Source organism: Drosophila ficusphila, unplaced genomic scaffold (genome assembly GCF_018152265.1).
Source record: "Drosophila ficusphila isolate 14025-0441.05 unplaced genomic scaffold, ASM1815226v1 contig_791, whole genome shotgun sequence".
NCBI lineage: Eukaryota > Metazoa > Arthropoda > Insecta > Diptera > Drosophilidae > Drosophila > Drosophila ficusphila.
This window is the reverse complement of record NW_025064737.1, coordinates 21888419-21915973: the sequence shown is the minus strand read 5'-3', so window position 1 is coordinate 21915973 and position 27555 is coordinate 21888419. Positions and strand designations below refer to the sequence as shown.

General features: G+C 42.0%; 2 protein-coding genes across 3 annotated transcripts; one reads left to right on the top strand and one right to left on the bottom strand.

Moving 5' to 3' along the window:
* Positions 1-37: 37 nt before the first annotated feature.
* On the bottom strand, positions 38-6196 carry LOC108086573 (NADP-dependent malic enzyme). 2 transcript variants are annotated; one of them, XM_017183528.1, is made up of 7 exons: positions 5985-6196; positions 3634-3808; positions 2200-3249; positions 1987-2139; positions 1630-1924; positions 1374-1538; positions 38-499 (listed from the first exon to the last, which is right to left on the bottom strand). In XM_017183528.1, the coding sequence occupies exons 1-7, from the start codon at positions 5999-6001 to the stop codon at positions 480-482; spliced, it is 1875 nt and encodes a 624-aa protein (XP_017039017.1). In that variant the 5' UTR covers positions 6002-6196; the 3' UTR covers positions 38-479. The 2 variants fall into 2 exon arrangements, with proteins under 2 accessions (XP_017039017.1, XP_017039019.1); XM_017183530.2 differs by having other exon boundaries at positions 38-1340; positions 1410-1538.
* Positions 6197-6978: 782 nt separating this feature from the next.
* Positions 6979-27160, top strand: LOC108086559 (lateral signaling target protein 2 homolog). Its single transcript, XM_017183512.2, has 5 exons — positions 6979-7558; positions 23737-23877; positions 23965-24705; positions 24769-25826; positions 25891-27160. The coding sequence occupies exons 1-5, from the start codon at positions 7523-7525 to the stop codon at positions 26870-26872; spliced, it is 2958 nt and encodes a 985-aa protein (XP_017039001.1). The 5' UTR covers positions 6979-7522; the 3' UTR covers positions 26873-27160.
* The last annotated feature ends 395 nt before the right edge of the window (positions 27161-27555 follow it).

The following is a 27555-nucleotide window of genomic DNA, read 5'->3' as shown; positions in this document are numbered from 1 at the left end:
GAATACTTTTTATAAAGGATCCCATTAAGCAGAAACGTCAGCATTTAACTTTTGTTTTATTTTATTGTTTATCGCACATCATCATCATCTAGTCCGTGGTACAATGGCTGAATCGGTCCGATCGATCTTTAGGGATAGGGTTCTAGTTATTGATACATTAGCTCGACCTTGGTAACAATAAATTATAACAAAGCTGCTTAATTGCGTTAATAAATATCAGACATGGCTAAACAACAAACAGAATCGTCACTCGAATATATCTTAAGATATAGGGAAACTAAACGATAAAAATCATAAAGTAAAAAATATAGATTGTTGTTGGTTAACGGCAGCGAGTTAAGTTGTTTTACATGTGGAATCAGTTGGATGATTGGTTGGTTGGGTGGTTGGTTGGGTTGCTCTCACCAGTTCTCGAAGCAGTTAGCTCTGCTATGTAGCCAATTGTTCTAGGCGGTCGGTTGGTTGGGGAAATCGATAATTTACATAATTTCTTCATTCTCTGTATGTCAACGAAAGGAACATATTGCAATAGATAAGTCAATCAATTGTCGAATTTCGGGTGGGTGATTAAGCGTGAATTGGGTAGGTATATATATATAGCCTCAGAGCTCGCTTGATGCCGCCGTCAGAGTTAGTAGTAGTAGACAGAGCAGATCAGATCGGAAGCTGGGATGCACAGAGAATGCAGGGAGGTAATGGCAAGCGGCGGGGGAATGGGACTGCAAAGCCAATTGGGTGGTAGATACAGCAAACCATAAACATAGCATAGATTAAATACAGATAGGATAGTGATAGGATAGAATACTGCGTAATTGCTTTTTTTTAGAGGCGTAGTCATCGTCACAGTCGTCAGCGTCGTTTGGTTTCGTTTTGGTATCACAAAATTAATAACATGATAATTTATACAAATATAAAAACACGGCATACATACATAATACTATGAACAATTTGAAAATACACTTAAGAACTAATTCGCTGGCTTCGTTATTTGTCTCAAAGCCTCTAACTTTTCCGCATATATGTCCAAAGATCTAGTGGCATTATAACAATAATTTTGTCAACATTGTGGAAAAAGCTGGAGCAGCAGACTCAAACCTCGGAGCTCGGCAAACGATACCAACGAATTGGTCAAGAAACATTTAAATAAAGTTAGCACTTGAAAATTTGTTCTTCTAGTCTAGAGTAGGCTTGGTTAGTAGTCGGTTGGTTGGTTGCTTGGTGCTGATGGTGTACGCTTGAAGTAGTAGAGTGTGTTAGATGCAAAACAGAACGGTGCCATCAATCAGTTGAACACTTTAATGCTTTCTATTTGATGGCGGCAATGAGCGGGCTTTCTTCGCCTAAAATAAATAAAGAAAAAAATTAATTATCACTTTGTTTTCCATAGAGTTCCGTGGGCACTAAATCACGAGTTTTAATGAAGGGCATTCGTGGCCAGGTCCAGGTCGCTGGCATGGAGCTCTCATAGTTGAAGTTGTACAGCTGGTTCTCCAGCCACTTGCGCTTGTCCTGCGGCTCCGGATAGGTAGATGCCAAGCCTACAAATGTTAAATGTAATTAGAGGATTTGCAAATTATTCTTCGTTTAGTTAGCTTCAAACTTATTAAAGATATATAATGTGTATCTCACCTCTATCGTAGGCACATTTTGTCACGCCAACGGCAATGTTCATGGACACCTCCCGGATGCTCGACAAAGGAGGGTACAGCGATCCTCGCTCAATGTCGCTGGGCTCAACAAAGTTGGCCAACTCCTGGGCGGCGATTAGGAACATTTCGTCGGGGATGTGGTGGGTGCCTGTGCAGATGACGCCCAAGCCAACGCCGGGGAAGATGTAGGCATTGTTGCCCTGTCCCGGGTAGAAGGTCTTGTCACCGACCTGAACCGGTGGGAACGGAGATCCAGACGAAAAGATCACACGAGCCTGTCAGAGAAAAAGATTTCATTAAAGTAAGTTGAAATGGAGCGGAGATTAAAGCCACTCACATCCGTGTGCTTGTAAGCATCTTCGGCGGTGCACTCCGCCTTGCTGGTGGGATTGGACAGGGCGAACACCACGGGCCTCTCGTTGTTATCAGCCATGGTGCGCAGGATTTCAGGTGTGAAAATTCCAGCAGCTGCCGAAGCACCAATAAGCACCTGTTGATAATATCAAAAATAGTAAAATTTCCATACGGGAAACACCAAAAAATCACTTACACTGGGTTTGATGGTGGAAACAATCTCGCCGAGATCTGTCATCGGAGCAATATCCTTGGCGTAGTTGAGTTTGTGGCCATCCAGGTTGCCCACCTTGCGGCCCTTGGTCAGCAGACCATCGATGTCAACCATGTAGATCCTGTTGTACGCCTCCTCGATGGGCACGCCATCCTGGACCATGGCCTTAACGGTCAGATCAGCGATGCCGATGGCCGCTTCACCCGCTCCGGCGAACAGGAAGGTGTAGTCCTTGAAGGACTTACCAGTAATCCGCTTAGAGGCATACAAACCGGCGACGGCCACGGAGGCGGTGCCCTGGATGTCGTCGTTGAAGGTGCAGTACGTGTTGCGGTACTTGTCCAGAAACCTAAATGCATTGTGGTTGCCAAAGTCCTCGAACTGGATGAGGGTGTTCTGGCCATAGCGCTGCACCACCGCCTCCATGAACTCGTCGATGAAGTCATCGTACTCCCGACCAACCACTCGCTTTTGGCGCAGGCCCACGTACAGGGGATCCTCCAGCAGATCGATGTTGTTGGTGCCCACATCCACCACGATGGGCAGGCACTGGTGGGGTTTGATTCCGGCCAGAGCCGTGTACAAGGCCAGCTTGCCCACGGGAATGCCCATGCCACAGGCACCCAGATCGCCCAGTCCCAGGATTCGCTCACCATCCGTCACGCAGATGGCACGGACATTGGGCTCCGGCCAGTTCTTCATCACATCGAAGATGTGACCTCGGTCGTTGAAGGTAACGAAGAGACCATGGGGACGCCTGTAGATCAGGCCAAAGCGCTGGCAGGCCAAACCCACAGTGGGTGTGTACACAATGGGCATGAGATCCTCGATGTTTTCCGAGAGGAAACGGAAGAACAGGCGCTCATTGCGATCGTACAGATCGCTCAGGTAGAGATACTTGTTAAGCGGCTCTGTGTAGCGGTTCACGGCGATCTTGCACAATTGCAGCTGCTCCTCCTGCGTCTTGAATCGCGCCGGCTGAAGTCCATGGATGCCCAGAGTCTGGCGCTCCTCGAGAGTGAAGGCCAGGCCCTGAAACGGTTAAGGAAAAATTATTTTTATGTGAGCAATTAACTTTGTTTTCAAACAAATGGATAAATTAACCGAATAATATTTTACTTTTGCTTAGGTGAGTAATAAAAATTAATGGAAAGGCTTAAAAAGGCATCAAGTTAAAATCGATACGTAATCAAATTGCTTATCATATATGTAGTATAATTTGTTGTGTTTTGTGTACACATAACTAAAAATAAATTTCAATTATGTGATAAATTGTTTTATCATTTACTGATAAGCTCATGCTTGCGATAAAAGTTTTACGTAGTTATGTGTTTTGGAGTTCCCTTATAACTTGTTAAGTAATCAAGTTTTTGTGATGAATTAATCATACACCAAGTGTTTGGGAAAGATTTTTACCTTGTTGAGGCGTGGATCACGGATGTGATCTATGCCGCGCACCTGCGAGGGGCAGATGATGTCGCCCACCACCTCGTGATAGTTTCGGGAGGCCGGCACTGTTGCTGCTGGGAACGCAGTAATTCCCGCTGCCGAAGTGCCGCAGCGGCACAATTTGCCAACGGTTCCGCACAAGCTGCAATTCAGAAAAGTGCATTACGTGTGTCAGTTATCAGCAGAGCAATTGGAGCACCCCCGGACGGGCACTCTTGACATTGAGATGGGCCAGCGGTGGAGAGCTCCCCCCTGGCGTTCTTGACTTTGCCGTGGGAGGTTTTCCACCCCACACGCACACAAAAGCAAACACACATCTAAACACGGAATATAAAAACTATTTCCAAGGTCGACGTCAGCTGCTTTCTGTTTATCACCGCGCTGGGCACGCCAAAATATAAAATGAAAAGCAAAAAAGAAGGCAAACTAAGCCGCATTGTTTACAACTGTCCCCCGGAATCCACATCGCCGGCGATAAGGGGGATGGATGGCCTGGCAACATGACGATAAAATCCACCAACACCTCCGATCATAATATTAGCTCCGAAATCTTAAGTTTCCAATAAGCAAAACATATTTTCAGGTTTATAGTTTACTTATTGTTGCCTGCGGAAAAGTATTTAGTTTTAAACACGGTCCTTAAGAGTGTACAACTCAATCAATTACTAACCAGAGTATCTCTTTAATAATTATTTTCGATCATTCAACTTGAAAACATTATTGTTATTGAACTTATAGAACTCACTTAGATAAGATTACGTGGCAAACTTCCCACTACTTGTAATGAAGTGCTTACAAAAATAAATTATGCACTTGACAATTTATTATCAAATAATTAAAATCAAGTCCTGGTTATACAATTCTGTTCCTACCGCGTACCAGTGACCTTAGATCGAGCGCTATTCTTTTGACCTCCGCTGTAAATTTCAGCTGGCTTCCAGTTCCATTGGATGGTGCTAATTACGAGAGGCAAATAGGAGAAACAGAGGCGTGTGACTAATTTCTGTTTGCGGTTCATTGATGAAATCATGCCCGAGGGGAGTGGGTCGGCGATGGTATCGGATTTTGGTCAAGTTGGAACCGGTTAATGACGTGCGCCGCGCTGAGAACCCCATGACGAGACCCCAGAGATCCCTTCCGCCGACAATGCGAGCATTTCGGAGCGATAATTATCGTATTGGTAACGCTATCTGGCATTCGTCTATTTTCCCCAACTGTTTGATCGGCACTCACATGAGCCCCTCGTCAAGTGCTAAATAATTTCGCATATCTGAGGCAAATACACGGAATAAGTGCGTGTCGTAAATGCTTTCGAGTGATATTGTATATCTATGAGTGTGTGCGCGCGGCTACCATTAATTATTTTTAGGGCCCCCAAAAGCCCTAAGAATATGGTCTCCATCAACTAATCTCTGAAGGCAAAAAGTTGGCAAAGTTCATTAAACTCTTAAATTTTTGGTTGAGCGAATTTCTTCGCTTCTGGCTAACGGTTTGCGTGGGAAAGAGACGCAAAGTAGCGAGCCAGCTGAAACATTTTTGATGAACTTGGCAACGAAAAACGCTTACAGAGGCAAAACACAACACATATTGTTTCTGTATACACACTAATTTTAGAATTTTGCCAGACCATCTTTCGAATATACGTCCATGTCCATGGACGTGAAGGTGTTGCTTTTTCGCTACACATGAAATAAAAGATACCAAGTTTTATAATTGCACAATTAAGGAAAACTGTGATATTCAAAAACAAAAACTGAACTTGTCTATTGGCAAAAAAAACTAAACTGCTCTCTTAAATGTTTGCTTTCTCGTGCTGAGAACTTTTTCGTGTTCACATGAATAGATACAAGTTTTTTGCATTTTTTTTCTGTGCACCCCATTGATTTTTTCAGCTGTTCGTTGTTTTGGCAGCCAAAAAATGAAGGTAAATTCGAAAACTCTTATGCAACTGCAAGGGAAAAGTGAAAATTCTGCGAACAGCTGCTCGCCGAAAATCAGGAAGTGCAAAGAGGGAGCGACACAACAGGGTCAATGTCAGGCCATGTGCGAATCCCTCTCGCTCGCACATAAGGAGTCCCTGCCGTACGTTTTGTTTGTGCCAATGAAAACGAAAGCTGCGCCATAGAAAAAAGAAAGGGGTGGTACACCGATACCGACGCCTTGGCGGCTACTCGTCTGATCCGAATCCGAATGACTAGGTCACTGGGCTACCAGCTGGGGCAGCTCCTCGTCCCGAATCGCGAAATGTTGCATAATTCCCGCCCCCAAGCACTCACACACACTCACATCCTGGCCGCGAGTCCTTGCAAAAAGCTTACCTGGGTCGTGAGAACATTTTTAATTCGTTTTATTGCTTTCCGTAAAGTAACTACTATTTTTGCTTTTGCTTGTCACTCGTCCGGGCAACTGTAATACTCTTGGTTACGTTTGTTAACTATGCACGACTAGCGACACGACGATTTTCCAGGAATTAATTTATAGTCAGCGCGCGGGTCTTAGCCCTCCCCAAAAACAAACTGGTGGAGCGATAGGGTTGTTGATAATGTATCGATGTAGCTTGAATAAAAATCCCCAAAAAGAAACTGGCAGAACAGTAGGGTTGTTGTATCGGGTTCGGCCTTAGCCGATCACCCCACCATCGGTTGATATCTTTGCTTGTTATTCCAACCTCACAATCGGTTCCCAAACGGTTGAACAACGTTTTCCCAACCGGTTGGAGCAGTAGAGTTGTCTATGTACCTTGAATACAAATCGGGCATACAAACGATAGTATCGATGTTTCAAAATCCGACTCCGGTGGGTGCCCCCGGTAACCCACCGAACCAAGCAAGTACACCTCTTAATCTAGCGAATACATCCTCCTAACCTAGCGAGCACATCCTCCTAGCAATCACTGGGCTGCCACCCATGCCTTTTGGGGTCTCTCAGCTCGACAAGGCTAATTTCCTTTTTGTTTTCATGTTTATGGTTGAAAATAAAGTTATAGCAAATTTACCTTAAGCAAACCTGGCATATTTGTAACACTTAAATTTTTTTTAGATACATTGGTGTAATGATTGTTAAAATGTTTTTTTTTTTTCATTTGTTGTAATTTACTTTAAATTTAAACGGCCAAGTCTTGTTCTTTTACCCTATCATAAGTTTGATTGAATCTTTCGGTTACCGAGTGTCACAATAAACTCCGTCAAGTGAAATAGTTGGCAACGCTGACTGAAAAAGAGTGATTTGGTAAACATCGATAACAAACAATGAGTTTTGGTATTTCAATGGGTCCGTGAATGGCCACACTCCCGTGGGTTCACAACAAAAACCACAGAACGGCCACTCTAATCGAAAAAAAACTTTGAACGGAACGCACGGACTCTCCGCTGTCGACGGAAAACGCGAAGGGCGGATGAGTGCGCGAGTTTAGTGAAATAGTTTACAATTCGCCCCACCAGCTTCCGCTGCGACGCACTGCTCTGCAGGCTTTTGAGGAAAATACCGACGCAATTTCCGCGAGGGAAATGCAGCTCCAGTGATGAGACTCGCAGAGTCACGCGTGTGAAGAGCACGAAAAGTGAATAAGGAGGAGAGAAAAAGACAACAAAAGGCGAAAAGCAGAGTGCATTTAAACGCAATTTACGAAAAAGTGTTAAAATCAGTAATGTGCATTTAGCAGTTGCCAACAAAAAATAGCATTGTTTCTTTGTTTTGTTTGGCTCGCACGCGCTTGTGTTGGTTCGGTGTGAGTGAGGCAGTGCGCTTGTGTGTGTGCGAGAGCAAGGACAACCAGAGAGTGTTGTGGAGGAGGAGGCTGGCGGAGAGAGGGAAGCAACAACTGTGGAGCAGCAGCTGAAAAAAACACTCTCCCGTAATGGACACGTTTCGCAAGTGGCTGAACAAACCCAAGGTACAGTTGTTGTTTTCAATTTTTTTGCATTACAGTCGACTCTCGTTAATTCGAAACTCGAGGGACTCTTGAAATATTTCGAATTATCGAGTGTTTGAAATATCAAATGGTTCGAAAATTGTTCTAGGGCTCATAGCTAACACTAACTTTTAATATGCATACCAACGAAAGAGTAACAGTAACTGAATAACTACACAAACCAATTCGTAAGAAGTGTGTGCGTCAAAAACTACATAATCAAAACAAAAACAAAGGCAAGTTTGAACTTGTCGCAAAATTTTTTTCTCGCAACTTTGAATTGTCGAGTGTTAGACGCTGATGAGTTCGAATTAACGCGTGGTTTTGTTAAATATCAATGATTTTTTCGTTCGAATTACCAAGTGTATGAAAATGTATTGATTTATTTCGAAATATAAAGAGATTTCGTAGGGACCTCGTGATAACTTTGAATTATAGAGAGGTTCGAATTATCGCAGGTTTGAATTAACGAGAGTCGACTGTAATTAAAACCGATAACCCGATTAGTAGTTCCCCCTTATCATTAAAAAAATAAAACAAAAGAGAGCGTAATGAATTGAGAGAACAACAGTGCGAATGGTGTCAAAGCAGAGCGGTCAGTGTGTGCATGTATGTTAACTGTGCTGTTGTGACGTCAGCGCTTGCTTTGGCCCTGGCTCATTATAAGTTGCTCTCTCTCTTTCACTCTTCTTGGCCAGCTGGGTTTTAACCGCATTTCATTTCCGATGATTAATTCGCTGACGCTTCAACAACCACGACGACAAACTGCATCTCAGCACATTGTTTTGCACAATATGTGTGTAAACTGCACTCTCAATTCAAATTGGAAACCTACCAACACACACGTACCGAAAGTAACAACAAAAACAAATATGGCGCCAGTCTGTTCGTGTTGCAAATTACAAGCACAGCAGCTAAAAGCTAAAGCCAACTAATTTATGTATCTGCGCCTGGTAATTTGGGATCTGTTCTGTTCTTGGCGGGGAACACCCGCTGCAATCGCCAGCGGAAAATCACTTGAGAACACTGGGGAAACAATGTCAAAGCTCCAGCGCGTTTGGAGAAGGCTATTTTTAGCCCAGTAAATTAAAGCATTTATAATTTACAGTCAACGTTTCCGAAGATTTATTTTTCGGTATCAATATCATCAATGTTCCCTCTTAAAAAAACTGAGTTAGATAGTTATAAAAATATGTAAATAGGTACATTCATATGTTAAAAGCTATTGAGTACTTTTTAAAATTTAACTGTATTTGGGGCTTATTTTGTGAGGAAAATAATTGACCCTGCTACCAAAGTTTTCCTGTATCTATTTTGGGAACCCTTTTGAGGTGTCTGCAATATGTGTATGTACGGTAAACGTGAACCGCACGACCCTAGCCTCCAAAAATAAAACGCCAATGGAGCGACTTTCGTGCCCCTCACTTAATTTTCCTCCCGATCGGTCGTCAATCAGTCAATCCGTTTGACATTTTGATTGCCGTCGCCAGATTTTTATTTCTAGCGAGTGCTTAAGAGTAGGAAAAATGATATTAGAAGCAGTTTACACGCAAATCCATTAAATCAAAGGCAAACACCCTATATGGCTGTTCGGTGTTTGTTTGTGCGACCTCGGTTACCTGGTGTGGAGGTCAGTGTCGAGACTTCTGTCGGGTATTGGGGCCTCCACTCGGGTAATCGAATCGAATCAAATGGCAAACAGATGTCTGGTCTTTGGGCAGAAGGGCCTCGGATGTTTATGTTTTCAAGTGCTCGACTGCTTGATAGCCGGGAAGAGTCCCGCATATTCGCTATATTGTCTATATCTGTATCTGGCACTTCGATTAGATAAGATTGCTCCGGCTGAAGTGAGTGGAGGTTTGCCTGCGCATCACGTTTAATAGCAGGTGATCGGAAGGGCTTGTTACTGATCGATTAAAAGGTGGAAAATATCGTACGTACGTACTTTTGCAATTATGCAGTTTTAATTTATTTATGAGCATTGAAATGCAAAGGCGTTACTTAGAAATGGTCATAAAACTGTTAAAAAATAACATGTTTTATGCAGATTTTTATTGGAAACTAAAACACTTTGGATTTGGGGTATGCCTTAACATCTTGTGTATAGCTCTAATGGTTAAAATTACATTAATACTTACGATCGTTTTGGCAATGACAACTAAACGCAATAATGAGGTTTCGTATTTCCTCGATTTTGGAATAGCTCTTTGGTCATAAATAATTGAAAACATCGTTAAAACTTCATTGCTTGATTTATTACGCTCTAAATGCATTCGGAAATTCCAATTGGCTTTGCAAAAGTGATCAAAGCAAAATGGTAATACGGTTTTCTTCGGTTTACTTTCCGGATGCCTTGTTAGTGGCTCTCTACTTTGCTTTGTTAATTAACACACTTCTCGCCATCGGCCATGAGCCACACCTCCCACCACCAACCACTCACCGCACATGCAACTCATAAATAACGGTACGTTTTCCTTATTTTCATGGTGGTGGAAAATGACTTCCAAACGAAACGGAAAATCCACGCAGATATCTAAAGCTTCTGCTTTGCTTTCTTACTTTTATTTGTGTGTGCAACTCTTTCGTCTGGCAAAGGCATCCACTGCTCTTCTTTTCATTCATTGACTGCACACAATTTTTCCGCAGTTGCTTCCTGGTCTTCTCTTTCTTTTTTCTTCTTTTCTCGTCTCGTCTTTGTGATTGTGTCAACTTTCTTTCTCCTGCAAAGTGAGATTCTTTCGCCGAGGTCGCTTTTGTTGCGATTCAAAAATAAACAGAAGCGATAGTGTTGCCAGATGAATGTCGCAAGGCGTTGCCATATCGGATTGCATAATCCGAGATTGCTTTGCTTTGTGGTGTGTCAACCCTGTCCGCTGCATTCTATTGCAAAAAAAAAAAAAAAAACAGAATGAGTAATTGAAGGTAAATCTTTTATTGAATTCTAAAAAAAATTCTTAGTTAATAAAGCAACAGGTAGCAGAGAAGGTTACAAAATTGTTGAAAAATACAAATAAAATGATTCCTAATCTAATATAAAAATTAAAAACCTCTTTAAATACAAAACCCTCATACCTTTAGGAAGGGTATTTAGTGAATGCAATTGCTTTTGCTCCGTCTGTGCATATAACTTTTCATAAAAACGAAACCGGCGACGCTGTGAAGGCAGACAAAAAGCGAGGAGAAACCCAGACAATGGAGGCTGGGAAAGAGACGACTGCCCCGAAACCCAAATCCCAAAAAACGCGATCGGATCCGCAGTCAATGGAACTTCCAACTGGCAACTAGGGGCCACTGAAAGAAGGCGGCACGCGCCACAGGCGTCTGTAATTGATTATCTCTGATATAGCGGGCTCCCGATCTCTGAGTCCAAAACCAATAGTATTACATCACTCTCCCATATTTAATTTGCTTGCATAAATACAATATATATTCCCATCTTAACTCGTACACCACATATAGGAAGTATTGTACAGACAATAAAGCAAACACTTTTATATGTACATTTTTTGCCTGCCTTTGGATACTTCATTATAAATGTTTGACGATGAATGAATATATACGTAACCATGTACATATAATATAAAACAGAAATAGTGGGTGCGGGCTGAATCGTGTCTGTTAGTGTCTGCCAGTTGATCAGCATTATCGAGCACATGGCTCAGATTCGCATTCGTAGTCAGATTGCGCTTGTGGGGTCTTCCCAGTACTGAAAACAAAGGCAATTATATTGTTCTTTTTTAAGTAGAGTCTGAGTAATTCTTAAGCTTAGGTTTTTTTAATTTTTACTTTATTATGACTTGTATGCCAACTAATATCTCATATGTCTTTGCTTTGTGTGCTTGCCATAAAGTCATTTGAAGTTGGCATTGAATTGCTTTGCGGCCGAATCGCCAAGAAACAAAAGTAAACCATAAAAAAGTGAAATCTATGGGTGGCTGGCAATGTCTGTTTTTGCTTTAATCGTTGATGGCTTGGGTTTTTGTTTCTATGTGCTTTGCTTCGCTTCGTTTCTACAATTATTTTCGGTTGTTTCCCAAATACTTCTCTCTTTCGAAGGCTTGAACTCCCCCGGTTTTCAGAGCATGTTGCAAAGGTGTGCAATTAAGTCTGTTGCGTCGTCAGCACGAAATCGGCCATTAACACAATAAACTCTGACAGTATGACTCTTGTGGCTTACACAAAAAAAAAAAATATCTGCAAAACAATTAAACGTGAGCTGGCAAAATGGAAATTACAACAATAAAAGCCGCTTAACAATTGAGCCTAAGAAAGTCATGACTGTACGAGAGTAAGCAAATGAATGAACCAAGGAAAAAAAGGGGAACCCATCTCGTCTGGAAGCTGATTTATGAAATTCACTTATTTACGCTTTCTTAACTCAAACTTATAAAAAGAAACAAGAGCGAAGAGTAAAATAGGGTTGTCGAAATTTTAGAAAATATCGTATCGATGATATTTTTTTTATCAAATAATATGATAATAATATTTCTAAATATCACATAAAAATATCGATATATCGATATTTTTGATATTTTTCGTGTTAAATAAAAAATTTGGCGCCCACAATAAAAAGACAATAAGTTTCTTTTTAAAAATAATAGTATTATTATTATATATACGTTATGACCATTATTCAGTTTTTATGGATTTTAAAAACACCCTTTGCGTTATGTGTGCGTCCGTCGCCCTGCTTCTTCCCTCAGCAGCAAAGAATTAAAACTAATTTATATATGTGTGAACGTGTGTGTGCGCGTTTGGCGCCAAATTTCAGTGGTATGTGCGTAAGTTACATATGCACACATACACAACGAAATCTGGCCATACGCACCACACACACGTATCACATACATACCTTCTTTTGCGTGCATTTTGCGAAAATATTATTTTGCGCTTGAATTCGTTCACTGGAAGTTGCTTTGGAGTTCAATGTAACCAATGACAAAAATATCAAAAAATATCAAAAAAATATATCGTGATTTCGATATTTGGGCAAAAAAAATATCACGATATAAATATATCATTTTTAGAAAAAAATATCGATATATTGATATTTTGATATATTATCAACAACCCTAGAGTAAAAACATTTCTGACAAAAGTGAAGGAAGTAAATTGCCAGAAAAGCCAGCCCTGTTGTTAATGGTAACAGATTATACTGCTTGTTTCTGTTTCAATGATGCGGATACGGTGCGTTTCGCAATCCCAACCACGTTATAAAATGACCTTACAAGTAAATAATTACGATAAATAGAAATATAAACACCAAAGAAACCTGTTCAGGGAGAGCTATTATTACCCACAATGTTGCCGGCATTTTGGTTCGTTTTTGTTTGCTTTAACAAATCATTACTTATAACTTTTTATGGTAATTTTGTAATTCTATTAAAATGTAAAACGTTTTTATCTGCTTACCTTCTAAGTTCATTCTTACAATTTTCCTTACAGACTATCTTTACCATATTTGTTAACACCATTACCCGCTTTACTGTTCTGAAATCCAGTGCACAGTATTACACCTCTTGTACAAATAAAGCAAGTGCCTTAAGCCCATTTTCACCATCTGTTCCATGAATGGACACGATGCGTATACGACCCGTTGAACATGACTACTACGATGACAGATTTAATGCAATGCAAGAATGTGTTTGTAACTCTGTTTGTATATGTGACTGAGTCTGTTTGTTTGTGGTTGAGTAAATGTCTGCCTGTTGCTCGTGCCAACAACAACAACAACAGTAAAAATACTGACAACCTGTTTCTTTCGGTGCATTTAATTTGGGCCATATTGACATGTGCCGCCACTGCCGACGTTTCTGCCGGCGTCACCGTTAACGACTTCTGCTTCTGCTTGCCGCTGGCCCCCAATTCGGCGTTCTAGTCTAGTAAAGTAAAGTAAAGGCCGCCGAGGTGGGCCACAAATGTCGACTGTTGACTGCCAGTCAACATTACGAAAGTCTTGATAAACAGCATTCTGATGGAAGTCACTTGAAAGCGACTCCACTGCCTGAATGATAGGCATTTGTCATTTCTAATCATTATTCAAATTATGAGTTAACTCCTTGACGGTTGAAACTTTGAATGAAATCAGTAGAGATTTTAAATGGGATGTATAGTCACAACAAGACATTTAACATCAGGTTTAAAGATAATTTCAGAAATTTGATTATTACTAACATAAATTTCATTAGCTTCATAAAAAAATATTATAAATTCAACAAAAACTTACTTATAGGCTTTTAAATTTAGTCCAAGCTATGTAGAATTAATTTTTTATGCTCTTAAAAATGTTCAACTTTGAGCTTTGATAAAGTTTACATAGTATTTTTGTACTAATTATTTATTATGGGATTTTCCAAAGTAATGTAAACAATGTTTTGCAAGCTAAGTACATTTTTCTACTAATCTGAGCGGCAGTTATAAATTACAGCTTCAAATTCCACACGATCCTCCCGTTTGAGGTCATTGTCTTGTCAATCTCTAAGACGTAATCCACTGAAATGACTGCACGTGACCAGGCTTAAGGGTTCTTTTCAGTCAGCTTAACTATTTTATTTGCTTCGGATGATTTAATCAACATGTTTTGAGAATCTCATTCCCTGACCCCGCTTCTAATTTCCTGGGGGAAATACAAAATACGTACTTATAACAAAACATTAGTCTGTCTCTTGTCAACTAGCTTGTAACTTTTCCACTGGGGAACTATAAAAAATTAACATGAAATTAGTTGATAATACAGAGCACACAATGACCAGGTCCCCGGTGTCAAAATGTCCGTGCTCCATGCGCTGTTCAGTTGGTTAGTGACGCAGTAAGTCGATCCAGAGAATATAGAAATTACGTTGATAACAAAACACATCGCACCAACAAAGTGTAATAATGTAGTGATGTTTGACTGACTTAGTAGGATGATAGCTTTTAATAGTGTATTATTTTCATAATGCCAAGGGAAATTTATAGTTATTATTTTTATTAAATTGTTTTTTTAAGTACTAAGTGTGTTTTATATTTAAAAATTTTGATTTGGTGAAGTGCACTACCCTAACTAAACTAATCAGTTCAATATATTTTAATTCACTTTATAGTAATTCATTAGTAAAGCAGTTCCCTGATAATTTCACTGAGAAAAGAAAGAGTGTTTGTTGTTTTCCAGTCATGCCCCAATAAGAAATATTTATATTGTTACAACAAACGGGAAATAATTATATGCGCATGATTATGTCGGTAATCATGATTTTCAACTAAGATTTAAGGGTAATGTAAGCGTAGATTCTCGGAGATCGTACAGATTGCCTCGTTATCTTAAAAGCTGGCTGCGAGTTTTCCCATGACACTATTTTTTTCCGAAACTTTAATAGAGTTATTTACTCCGGCTGACATTAAAAATACACTTCTCAATTCACTTCATCGATCGATATTCAGTTGGTGGAATAAACGAATATTCGACCTTTATCGGACTATGAATCATATTTACCCCACTTATGCCATGTATATCTTTACATTTGCGATAAGATTGTGTAATTTTGTTGAAAATGAAAATCAAACAATTTACTGCACGCTCCTGGCTTAGTTGAGCTCCCTTTTTTCTTGGCTCCGCTCGATTATTTTCCTTTCTTTATCCACCACTTTGCGGAAGGCAGGGCTTGTAAATGTTGGTTAAATATTGGTTAGCAACTTAATCCTCATATTTACACTGTAATTTCCTTTTACTGCTGCCGTAAAAGTAACAAAAAACTGAAATTGAAATTACTTTACAATGTTTTTTTATTGATTGTGGTCTGTGTTATCTCAACCGACTGACAGCTGCCCATTGAGCCGAGAGATTAGTGGGCTTTGGCCGGCTTGTTGAACACTTTTTGCCGCTACTGATAGATAATTCAGTTGTACAGGTCAAACTTGGCCAGGGACTAGATTCGTTTCAGAAACCATCTTTCCACGATCTGAAGCCTCTGGTTGTTGCTCAATTCACGACCCAAGGTGGACCACTTGGTTCATTGGCCATCTTGGCGGGGAGATTGTGCCAAGGCAGACAACGTGCCCGGCACTTCGACCAATATGTCAATTATTCGTTACGCTTTTTGCCAGACGCGCAGACAGTCTCCCGAAATAAAAACGCTTTTCAAATGGCCAAACAAACGGTCAGTCGGGGAAAAGTAAAAGCGGTGAAATTTTCACATTCACATCGAGTCGATCTCCTCGAGGAGTGAGTGCAATGGCCACCACTTCAGCTGCACCGCAGCTGCTCACTCGATGCCACTCTCCTACTTTCGAATGGCAGCGGCTTCGATTGCGGATTGCATTACGCCCGCCAGACACCGCCGGCCATTGCGTCCCACTTATTACCTAATCCCCGACAAGAGCGCCCTACGGAGCGTCCAGAGCCGCTCGCGCTTATCAGTTACCAGCGAAACATTGTTGTTGCACGGTCAGAAAAAGGTTCAACAAGAATACAAAAATAATAACTAGGGCTTAAAATAAAAGTTACCAAGTTCACTTTAAACTATTTCAGCATCAGTCAACACTAAAACGCAGTACGTGACTGGTGTACTTGAATCATAGCATTGTAAAATTTTCTTCCAGTGCACCGGTCGGTTGCGTAAGAGGGAGAAGCGAGTCTGGGCACCAATATTTTCTCGCCGTGTCTGTGGCCGGCATATCAATGAGAGGAGCGGGAGATCGGATGCGCGTGTGGACGCCAACGCCCACGTACTGCACGTACTGCTGGTTCGCTGGTTCGCCAGAAACTCGCTTGCCCCCGCTGAAATCCGCTGTTTGGTTACTCAATTATCGACACTTCCGAGGACCGGACGAACGCACTTTAACCCCCACTGGAAAGTGAAAGTGATTTGCGGTTTATCTTCTCAGTTGTCATTGTCGACTTGGTGCGGGATTATTGGGAGCAGTGTCAAGATTAATAAATACCAGTAGCAAAAGCTGGTACTCAACGGAAAATCCCATCAACTTCCAAAGGGAAACCGAGAAGCCGTAGAAATCTCGGTTAGAGAATTGAATTCCCACTTTGATACGCGCAGCTCCAAAAGGTGAAAAGTAATTCCCTTAGTTTAAGGTTAATCTTATTAGTGCTACTGGAGTTTCAGTAATTTCTGTAAATTTGATCAGTGTAGAAAGTTGTAGTTTTGAAGCCATAGCTTCCCGGTTGAAAACCCAGACAATTGCTTTCAAAACTTTGTATTTCTTCAAAACCAATAATAAAGTAATAACAATAAATGTATAAAAAATTGGTACGGTACGGTATTTAGTTTATCAGATTTTGAACAGAATTTAAATAATATAATCGGAATTAACCTGTTGCTATGACTGTCCTGCGTTAACAGAAACAAAACCGAATAAAACCAAAAAGGCAACAAGCGCAGACAAACTGATTTAAAAAATGCGAAGCCCGTTGGCCCCCGTGTATCATCGATTGCGACATATTTTTGGGGCCTCATGAATATGCAATGGGGTTGACGAGGCGACCTCTTTCTCCGCCCGATTTCCCTCTTCTTTCGCCCACAATTGCTCTTTCGCCGCTCTTTAGGGTCTCCCGCCCATTATTATCCAATTTATTTAATGGCTTTTATTGGCATTCGTCTCTTGGGCACATTTTGTCATCTCTTCCGCATCGATTCGCCTTCGCCAGCTGTTTTTCACTCTTTTTCCCTGCTGCTTCTGCATTTACATTTGGTAATTTTGATATGCAAAATTTCCGTTCGATTTGTTAAGAAATTGAATTCATTATGACATAATAAAAATAACCACTGGTTTAGCTGGATCTGATCGCATCGATCGGTTCGGACACATAAAGTGTTAATTTTGTGGACATCCGAACGGCGGTTCGTTCAACTCTCCACAGTTTACTGCAAATAAAAATCCTTATAACGACTTCCGGCGTCCGTTATATTCGAAAGGGTTTTAATTTTATACTTTACTGTGCACTTTGTTTGCCAGAGTTGAATGCACCCACGATAATTTGGTTTATTTCGGTTCGGTTTATGGTTTTTGTGTGTTAAACTCTCGTATTTGCGGATTCAAATTTAATATTCTTGGGTTCCAATCATTATTTTCGGCGTTGTGTCCTCCTCCATGAAGCATTTCCGTTGTTCCCTTTTTGTTGTCATCTGCACATATTCGCATATACAGAAATATTTATATATAGGCTGGCTATCGGCTGTGCTGATATTGAATCTTTGTATTTACGCGAGTAGCTTTCATTTGTTTATCAAGCTCATTTATTTATATACGATTTGACCGTGACTCAGTTTTCTTTTGTTCTATCTCTTTCTGTCTTTCTTTTCTGTGGGAAATAGCAGATTCCCCATAAATTCGCCAAAGTGTTGTAATACCATTTTAAAGGATTTCGGGTAGCTTTCAAAGGGGAAATTCGGTGATTGGAAAACCCCAATAGGGTATTTTATTTATACGAATTGCTGATTACCCGATTCTTGGAATTCGATCTTTGTGTTTTGCCTCGATCGGTTTTTCCCTGTATGGCAAGTCAATAAAGGGGTATTGCATATATTTACAATAGATAGGGGAATGTCGTCAGGGTTGGACACATTTTCGACCCTTGCCTATAATTATCGTTTTAATAAGATTTAAGATCATTTGCGTAAATAGTTTGAAAGGTAAAGGCAAAAGGTATGTCTGACAATGAGCATTATGTTGTGGAATGAAAAACATAGAAATGGCGAGTATTTAAAAAAAAAAAAAAAATGTAGTCAGGCTTGGACACTGTAGTCAGGGTTGGACACTTGAATTGCTACTTCAGAAAAATAGCAATAAAAGAGGACATTATCCATGGATCAGGTGTATTTTATGTCTTTTGACTCTTTTTTATTGTGATCAACAAATTTTACAAACAATTAGGACAAACAAAATAACTTTTTCAGGGTCTTCTCGAGATCGTCGTCAGTAACAGTAGAAATGTCCTCATATTCTTCATCTACAATACTTTTTTTAATATATCACCGCAAAGTCGTTCTAGGCAGGTCATAAGCCCTTGCTACTGTCTTTAACTTTCCTTTCTCCAACTTAACTGCTTTAATGGCCAGGACAGCATTATGCAAGTCGACTTTACCTCTTTCCGTCGTTCGCTTGTAGCGTGAACCTCCTCAAAGGGAGAAAATAAATTATTACTCAAAGAATTTATTTTTTTTTACTTATTTATTAATTATTTCACTTTTTGTTGAATTAAGTAATTAATTACCCTGTAATAACTGTAAAAAACATTGGAAAAATTAAAATATTCTGACAAAAGGGAAAAAACCAAGGGTGTCCAACCTTGACAACAAAAAGTGTCCAACCCTGACAACATGAGTCATAACCCTACCGCACAACATAACTACCAAATCGCTTTATTTAGAACAAATTTTTTTTAGGATTTCGTTAAGGGGGAACCACTTAACGTATTTTTAAACTTACCCTGCGGATGGCATATTTTCCGCTGAATTATGCCACTTTTTTAGCGCGTTCTCGAATACTTTTTTCTTCACTATCACGACACTATGTCAACAAAACAGGAAAATTAACAGTTATAGGATGCGGCTAGGGATGAAAAGTTTCCCACAGTGATAACAATTAATACCACATTCGCACACAGATGGCGATAGTTGGTTTATTAGAAAAATTGCAAGTGTCCGACCCTGACAACTGTCCAACCTTGACGACATTCCCCTACTATATGCTTTTCTCACACTCCGAGCAATTGTTTTCATTGTTTTCACTGCGACGCATTAACTGATATTTTTATTGCAGGTTAATAACAGTAAAAGTCAATTATCTTTCTCTTATCTTAACGTGTTCTGATTTCCAAAATGTTAAGACCGTCACTCGCCTTTTCTTGTGAATTTCCATTTCGAATGCAAATTGTTTATACTCGTAATAATTATACGTAATTGCATACCATATCGAATTCATGTTTTGAATTATACTTCTATTTTAAAATGATTTGATTTGGAACTAATGTTATGTCGCATGGCGAATTCACGTGAAATTTATTTTCATCTATTGACTGTGAGTTGTTAGATGGGAAATTACGAGGAGCCCGCCACTTTTAGCACTTGCAATTGATATTTGAAATTTAAGCCAATTAAATTAGTCGCTTAATTTGCAGTTTGAGATGCGGGAATTGTGCAGAAATTGAATTCAATTGATCGGTAGCTCCCAGCTCTGGAGGTATTTTTCCAGACGTATCTCAATTAACCGATGACAGCAGGTGCCGGGACCAACTGACTTACGGACGGACAAATTGAATCGTTAGGGGGTCGTGACATTTGGCCTAAGACCCACCTTATTCGCCATTTTCAGACTCGCTGCTCAATTGGCAAATGTCTAATTGAAATAAAGGCGAAAGCCGCCAGCAGCTGTCAAAAAACAAGAATCGTGCGAATATTCAATGTCAAGTGCGTGCTTCTAGCGAATCCTTTGCGTCAGCAAACTCGTCCTGACATCGCCCTTCGAGTGCGAATGCCTTGGGGGCAAATAGGGCCAGATACTCATGTATATAGATAGATACAACGGCAGGCTGTCTCGTCTGTGTCCTTGCCCTGGCTGCCGTCAAGGATACGGCGGACAGGGTGGGAAAACCCGCCTGTTGCTCGTGTCGAGGCCACAACAACGGACATTTGTGACGTCAGGCAGATGTCCTTTTGGTCAGCTGCACAAAATGACAGCAATTATTTTCATTTTGAGTCGGTCATTTACTCAACTTTAAACTGTTTTTAAAGTTAGTAATTAATTGTTTTAATATGAGTAAATCATCGCTATTAGTTGCCACTTTTTATTACTTTTTTTTTCATAAATAAACAAAATCAATAGTTATTTTTTTCAGTTTGTTAAAAGAAAGTTGAACTCATATCTCATTGCTCTTAATAGCAGGCGTTAACCGTAATTCTTCAGTGTCGGCTCCAATACTTCCCTTTAAGATTTGCAATTAACATTCGCTTTGGCGTAATTTGTTTTTGTATTTTAATGGAATTGAAAGTGGTTCTCACCCACATCAAGTTGAGCAGCAAATATGGTTTCTCCACCATATGCGATATGGCTCTATATCTCTAAACGTCTATATGTGTGTGTTGTTATCGCCCGTAAACAGCAACTTGCTCACAGATGAGGGGAGCGGTTACTCACCCTTAATTAGTTGATTGAACACAAACCAGTTGAAACAACAATTAAAAAACTTGACAATGGCAGTTTCCAGCCAGCCGTTATGCAAATAACTTAGCGGATAAACACACATGTGCTCAGATATTAACAAAGTCAGATCTTAATCCAAAGGTGCGGCTGTTTTTGGTGTAAACAGTGTCAAAGAACTTTTGCTGACAACAAATGCCTTTTTGTTAAATTCAGCTTGCGAATCAATACCTCAAATGTTTGTTATCTTCCTACCTGAATTTAGCCGGAGTATGAAGTGCAAACAAAAGTACTTAATATTTTATCACGACTGTTGCAAACAGAGCCTCATTGTGATTCCCCATTAATAAGTCACGAAGCTCCGTTTCCTCTCTGTTGCAAACTGTACAAATGTTTAGCTCCGCAAGAAGCGAAATCCTTGGAGTAATACCTTCCACAACTTCTCTCCGTTCCGCTTGGGTCGAAACAAGCTTAAAATTTTTAATTACCATTTAACTTTTGCCTTTTTGTCAGCTGCTGTTGCCGGGGTTTTCAACTCTTTAATTACATTTGAGATTTAGCTAAATATTTTATGTATTTATGAGGCATGTAAATGGCTTTTGATACAAATTTGTTATAAGCTTCAAGGCTAAGAGAATGCGAATTTACAGTGAGAAACAGTATTTGAAAATGTTTGACACATTTTATTTAATGCCAGTCATTTATAAATAAAGCTTTATCTAATTTTTTTAAATATTTAAAGCTTAACCAATTATCAGAATATTTTTTTGCTGTGTTTTGCTTATCAACTATGTATATACTTTTCTTATCCACTTTATATAGAACCTTTTCATATATGGAAACCCCAGTCCTTTCCCCTCACATCCAGTCTGTTTCCAAATTGCGACGCTAATTAATGGCTACAACGACTGGCACTTACAAAAAGTGGCTGGCGTCGACAACGTTTTGGCCAGCGTCGTCATGACGGCCAAAAGAATATGGGAATGAGAACGGGAATTCCGCTGGGCAGGGGGGCTAAGCGGTAAGGTGAGGCGGCTTCTTGAGCAGTCATTGAACTATTTACGCATGGCCTTGCTCAATTTATATAATTTATAATTCTCAATTGGATTTCTTATTCGTTTTTGCTGCGGCTATGCCATTCCCCATAATGTTGCTCACAAGCCGTGCGACTGAAACAGAGAACAAAACACAAGCCAAATTGGACCTCAAACATTTTTAGAGCTTTGCCCATTTAATTGTTGTGTAAACAAATGGCAAAGCAGAAAAAAAGAAAACAAACTTTACCCTTGGGCCTATGACGAAATGTAAAAAACAAATACGATATTATTCTGCATCGATTCATTGAATCGCGTGGGGTGATTCATTGCATTCGCTTATATGGAATCATTATTGCTTTTTTTTTATTTCATGGCGTAACTCTACACAGAAAAAAATCATATGAAATATATAAGTAATTATACATTTTCAAGAACTCAAATATTTGATGTTGATTTTATTGGTAATGGAAAAGATCTAGTTACATTTTTATTTTGTCTTTTTCCGAGTGTAGAACCTCATCTAAAAGTCTTCTCTTATAATACCTAATATGGCCAATTACTTTAATTTGAGGAATATTTAAGTATTAAGACCTATATTCTTGTGGTTTTCCCCTGCCTTCTAATCTAACTGGTATCGCAATTAGTCTTTGTTGTGGCACAAATTTCCCTTGAACAAAAATTTGCCAGCTATAGCTAGTATATTCGTACTCGAATGCGAGTTAAAGTTTCGTGGACTGCCGCCAACACCTCGGACCTCCGGCTCACTGACTATATGCCTCACAACCCAGCGATAAACCTGCCAAACTGCGCAGTTTTGAAGGCGGAGAGTCAACGCTTTTGACTCGACGTGTTTACCTTTATAATAAACACATTTCGTTTCGTGCATTTGCTTCCTTTCCACCACGGCCAGCTGCTCTTGCCGCTTTAATATTTAAGCAGAGCAGATACAGATACATATGTATGTATATACATACAACCATATGCGAAACCCAACACCACTCAAACAAAAGCCCGGTGAAAACAAGTTCAACTGATGATAACTCGCTTTATCGCGCTGCTCTCTTCGCTTTTTGTCTGGTGAATCTCGTGCGATTTGTTGGGGCTGGCAGCCCAGCTTAAATAGAGCCACGTGATTTAATGGATCATTGAGATTTCAGGCACATTGCAGCTTAGCCCACTTGTATGTTGCATGTTGGCTGGGAAAAAGCTCATCTAAGATTGCATCATCCCGATAGGTTGGCTGCTTCCTCTTCGCTGTTTCTTATATGAGGCATAAAATTGTTATTCGTAGTATCAGCTTACAGCACAGATTGCGATATCGATGGCGGCGATCTTACAACAGCGAACAAAGTAATAGTACCAGAACTAAGTACTTATAAACAGAGATTATAAAATCAAAGCCAATTTTTATCAGTAAACCTAATAACAAAATATTCCAAAGAAAGGAATTTTTTAATGATCTCTTTTAATACTTGTTTGTTGACCAGTAAAGATAACACACAGTTCAAATGTTTTATAAAGACAGATTATGCCTTAATTGTATAAAATATAATTCGTTTATAGAAAGAAATAACTTATTTTAGAACATGAGTTGAACACACTCTGATTTATTATGTTGGTCGCAACTGTAAGTCCCCAATACTTCCATACGTGATTTGTGGATCTGTTGTGAAATCAACGAAAATTAGCTGTGTTAATTAAGCCGGTCGTCTGTATGCCTGGATGATAGCGTCTACGTGTTTAGTGGCTTGTTGAGTCACCCTTATCGCCATCGGCAATCGTGTGTACTTCCAACACCACCCTCCCCCTTCCCCCATTCAACCAACAACTGCAGTTGTCACACGATCCCTCAAGTTCAGCGATTTCCCATTACAATTTGTTGCACTCGGGAAACGATAAGCTGCTATGAGCTCAGTTTGGGGGAGCCTTGAATGGGGTACCTCTTATCTACGACCAGTTACTCATCCGAATTGCATCTCCACTTAACTTTTGCAGGCTGATGACAAATCGCTTCTGGCCCGCTTCTTTCATGCGGATCGATCTCTCACAGCGGTGGCCAGCGAGTTGGACAGCTTCGATGGACGAGCGGAACCGGATCGATGCACCAGACTGGTCAGCAGACTGCGACAGAATCAGGTGGGTCTCAGGAAAAGTATATTTAAAACGGGTTCTTTAAATGTTCGAATTTAAATAAGGTTATCTAATCAACTTTTTTGTCGACAGGACAAAGTGCTGGCCATCACAAATTTGATCATGGAGGAGCTGCTCGGCGAGGATCGAGATCCGCGTGCCTTCCGCGCCAAGTTCCCCGAGGAAGTGCTCCAGGAGAATCTGGCCGGACAGCTGTGGTTCGGTGCCGAGTGCCTTGCAGCTGGATCCTCGATCATGAACCGCGAGGCGGAGAGCAAGGAGATGCGACCCCTGGCCCAAGCCGTGACCAAAAGCTTGGGCAATGTCCGCGTTCTGCTGCGGGACCAGTGTTTAAAGAACAACGTGCCCAACAGCAAAACGTTGCACCTCGACCTGAATGATTCCACCACGGAGCAGCTTTACGAAAGTCTGAAAATCTTCGATCGGCTGTTTGCCGAATTCGAGCTGAGCTATGTGAGTGCCATGGTGCAGGTGAAATCCCGCCATGAGTACGAGATGCAGCAGTGGATCGGCGTGCTCTTCTCGGAGACCCTGCAGCGGGCTCTGAAGATCGGTCTGCTGGATCAGGACATGGTGGATGCCTTCGATCCCGGCCTAATGTTCTCCATTCCACGGCTGGCCATCGTTGCTGGTTTGGTGGTCTATGCCAAAGGGCCACTCAACATGGATATGCCTGGCGATCAACTGTCGGAAATGTTCCGTCCCTTCCGCACAATCCTCATAAAAATCCGCGATCTCCTGCGCAACCTCAACAACCAGGAACTGTACCAACTGGAGAAGCTGCTGTGCACCAACGAGGATATCAACACCAAGGTGGGTTGGGAATTTAAGCAATCTAAACATTTTTATTTTATAAATATTCTTCTTTTATATCAGGTGCCACTTGGCTCGAGCAGCATTGAGGCGCCCAGTCCGGAGCATAGCTCCAATCCTACAACAAGCGGCAGCCAAAACAACAACAGTAGCAGCAACAATAATCACAGCAGCAGTAGCACCAACACGGGTACAACAAATACCCACAGGACTGTGGAGCGGCTGGTGGATCAGCGAAACAACAACAACAACAATAACAGTAACAGCAACAGTAGCACCAATCCCGCAGCGGAAGAAGCTACGCTGCGCTCTCCGTCCATGTTGTCGCTGTCGCCCAACAGCACGCCCACCGCCTCGCCCGCCCCCTCTCCCACGCCCTCGCACTCGATAGCCTCCACTTCGTCGGCGGCCACCAGCTCGACGAATCCACCGGCTGACTGGAGCGACGGCGACGATGAGGACGAGGAGGACGACGATATTGAGGTGGACGAGGAGGATTTGGATAGCAGCGACGACGAGAATCTGCTGAAGGACATCGTGGCGGCGGACTGTGCCTCGGGTTACCTCATACCCAACACCAATCTGGGCAATCTGCTGCAGCCCCAGGAGGTTCCTCTCACGGACAACTTCGTGGCCAGCGAAGATGATGAGTATGGAACGGGCGAGCAGCCGGGACGGTTGGGTCACGAGGAGGAGGACGAGCCCAGCACAAGTGCAGCCATGCTGGCGGCCACCCGCACCTTGCAGCGGCTGCGCCTGCCGAGCAGCGACACCGATCCCCTAGCCGAGCCCACGACAATCAAGGCGACCGAGGAGCAGATGCAGCAACAGCAGCCAGCTGTGCCGAGCGGACGCCATCGGGAGAGTCACAGTCACCGCCATCACCAGCGCCACCACCATCATCACCACCATCACCATCATTCACATCAGCACAGGCAGCCGCATCCGCACCGCACAACGCGCAGTGGTCGCAAACGCTGCAGCCTGGAGGCATCGGAGGTGGACTCGAACCCCGCGGAGAGGGAGCAGACCCTGGCCAGCGGCGATACCAGTGCCGCGTCCTCGCTGTCCGACGATGTGTCGCTGGCCATGCGCAACACAACGGCACGCCTAAAGTTCAAGTAAGTGACAAACAGTAGTAATGTATTGTACCATTATTGCACTTATAACTTGGTTGACCCACAGGAGCACCGAAAACCTGCTGCACCGCCTGTTTGTCTGCATTGCCGGAGTGGCCGACCAACTGCAAACGAACTTCGCCTCCGATCTGCGCCAGATTCTGCGCAGTGTGTTCCTCATGAACATGTCGTCCGCCCAGGAGGAGATCGACATACCGGAAAAGACAAAGGAGTCGGAACTTTTCGAGTTCCGGGCCTCCGAGAACGATGTGATACAGGAGAGCGCCGGCTCTAACCAAAGCATTTACTCAGCGGAGGAGGTGAATCCCGAGCTGGACAATGTGTTCAGCGCCGTCGGTGGCAGCCAGGCCACTGGCCAGCGCCATTCCGCCGGCGCCAGCATGCAGCGAAACAATACCATCGATCTGGCGGGTCAGACCGGCGGTGGCAGTCCCAGTGGAGCAACGATGGCCACCAGTCGTTCGCACGTGACGCGCAGCCGAAGTCTCGGCGATCAGGAGGCAGCCAGCACGGCCACCAGCAGCAGCACTCAGTTGCACCAGCAGGAGCAGCAGCAGCAGCAACAGCAATTGCAGATCCAGTTGCAGCGGCAGCGCAACAATTCCGTGGGCAGCAACACGCCCTCCAGTGCCTCCTCCACCAGTTCCAGCTCCGAACAGAATTCCCCGGTGAGCGCCAGGAGCGGCAATCGCCGACGACTGCAGAGCAACAACGAAACCCAGATGCCCTCCTCGGCAACGACTGCCTCGGCCACGCTTTCGCCGCCGGCCTGGATCCCCGATGGAAAGGCACCGCGGTGCATGGCCTGCCAGACGCCCTTCACTGCCTTCCGCCGGCGTCACCATTGCCGCAACTGCGGCGGCGTCTTCTGCGGCGTCTGCTCCAACGCCTCTGCTCCGCTGCCCAAATACGGACTGACCAAGGCAGTGCGCGTCTGCCGCGACTGCTATGTGCGCGAGGTGCGCTCGGCGGGACTGGGTGTCCAGACGGTGCAGAGTGTCCAAAGCGTCCAGGCCACCGCCTCTTAGGATTGGCCAATGGCGCTGGAAGGCGCAGCTGACGACCAAAAATGTGGCCGAGACGGGGGAAAAGCAAACTGTGAATCGCAATTGTTCTGCAAACATTGTTTTCTTTGTTTTATACGTAATCCTAATCCCATGCAAGGGGGTCCTCTGACCACGACTAGGGCCTGCATATATAGATCATATATATCTTAAATATATATAACCATAGCTGTATATTTTTTATTTCCAAAACAATGACCAACTGAGCGTCTATCAAACGAATGTACAATAAAGCTTCAATCTGGACTAAAACGACATTTGTTCATATCAAAAGATAGCGCCAGCTTTAAGTTCGGCTTGCATTTTAAGAATATCACATTTTGTTTTCTGTTCTTTGTTTTGTTTTGGGTCTTAGGGAAGCACCAATTAGTGTCGACATGAGTTTTATACGAGTAAGCTTTAACTTTGTCACTAGCCAAGGCCTTACTATATTGCAGTTAGCATTGAGGTATAGAGAAATGTATATTTTTTAGCGTTGAGTATCATTGTGCAAACGTATCAAGCTGATTGATTAGTAGGCGTTAATTGTAGCAGAAATTTTTGCGAAACATTTTTGTGATTTATCGTAATTTTATATGTATTAATTCCCTTATGTTAAAGCGTTTCTATCTGACCTAGCTGGAGTAAATAAGTTACGTAGATGTATG

Coding starts and splice junctions, on each gene's coding strand:
- LOC108086573 (XM_017183528.1), bottom strand. Junction 1,925..1,986: donor ATGCTTACAAGCACACGGAT/GTGAGTGGCTTT, acceptor TTTCTCTGACAG/GCTCGTGTGATCTTTTCGTC. Junction 500..1,373: donor GGAACTCTATGGAAAACAAA/GTGATAATTAAT, acceptor GTTGACATACAG/AGAATGAAGAAATTATGTAA.
- LOC108086559 (XM_017183512.2), top strand. CDS start 7,523: ATGGACACGTTTCGCAAGTGGCTGAACAAACCCAAG. Junction 24,706..24,768: donor ACGAGGATATCAACACCAAG/GTGGGTTGGGAA, acceptor CTTTTATATCAG/GTGCCACTTGGCTCGAGCAG. Junction 25,827..25,890: donor ACGGCACGCCTAAAGTTCAA/GTAAGTGACAAA, acceptor GTTGACCCACAG/GAGCACCGAAAACCTGCTGC.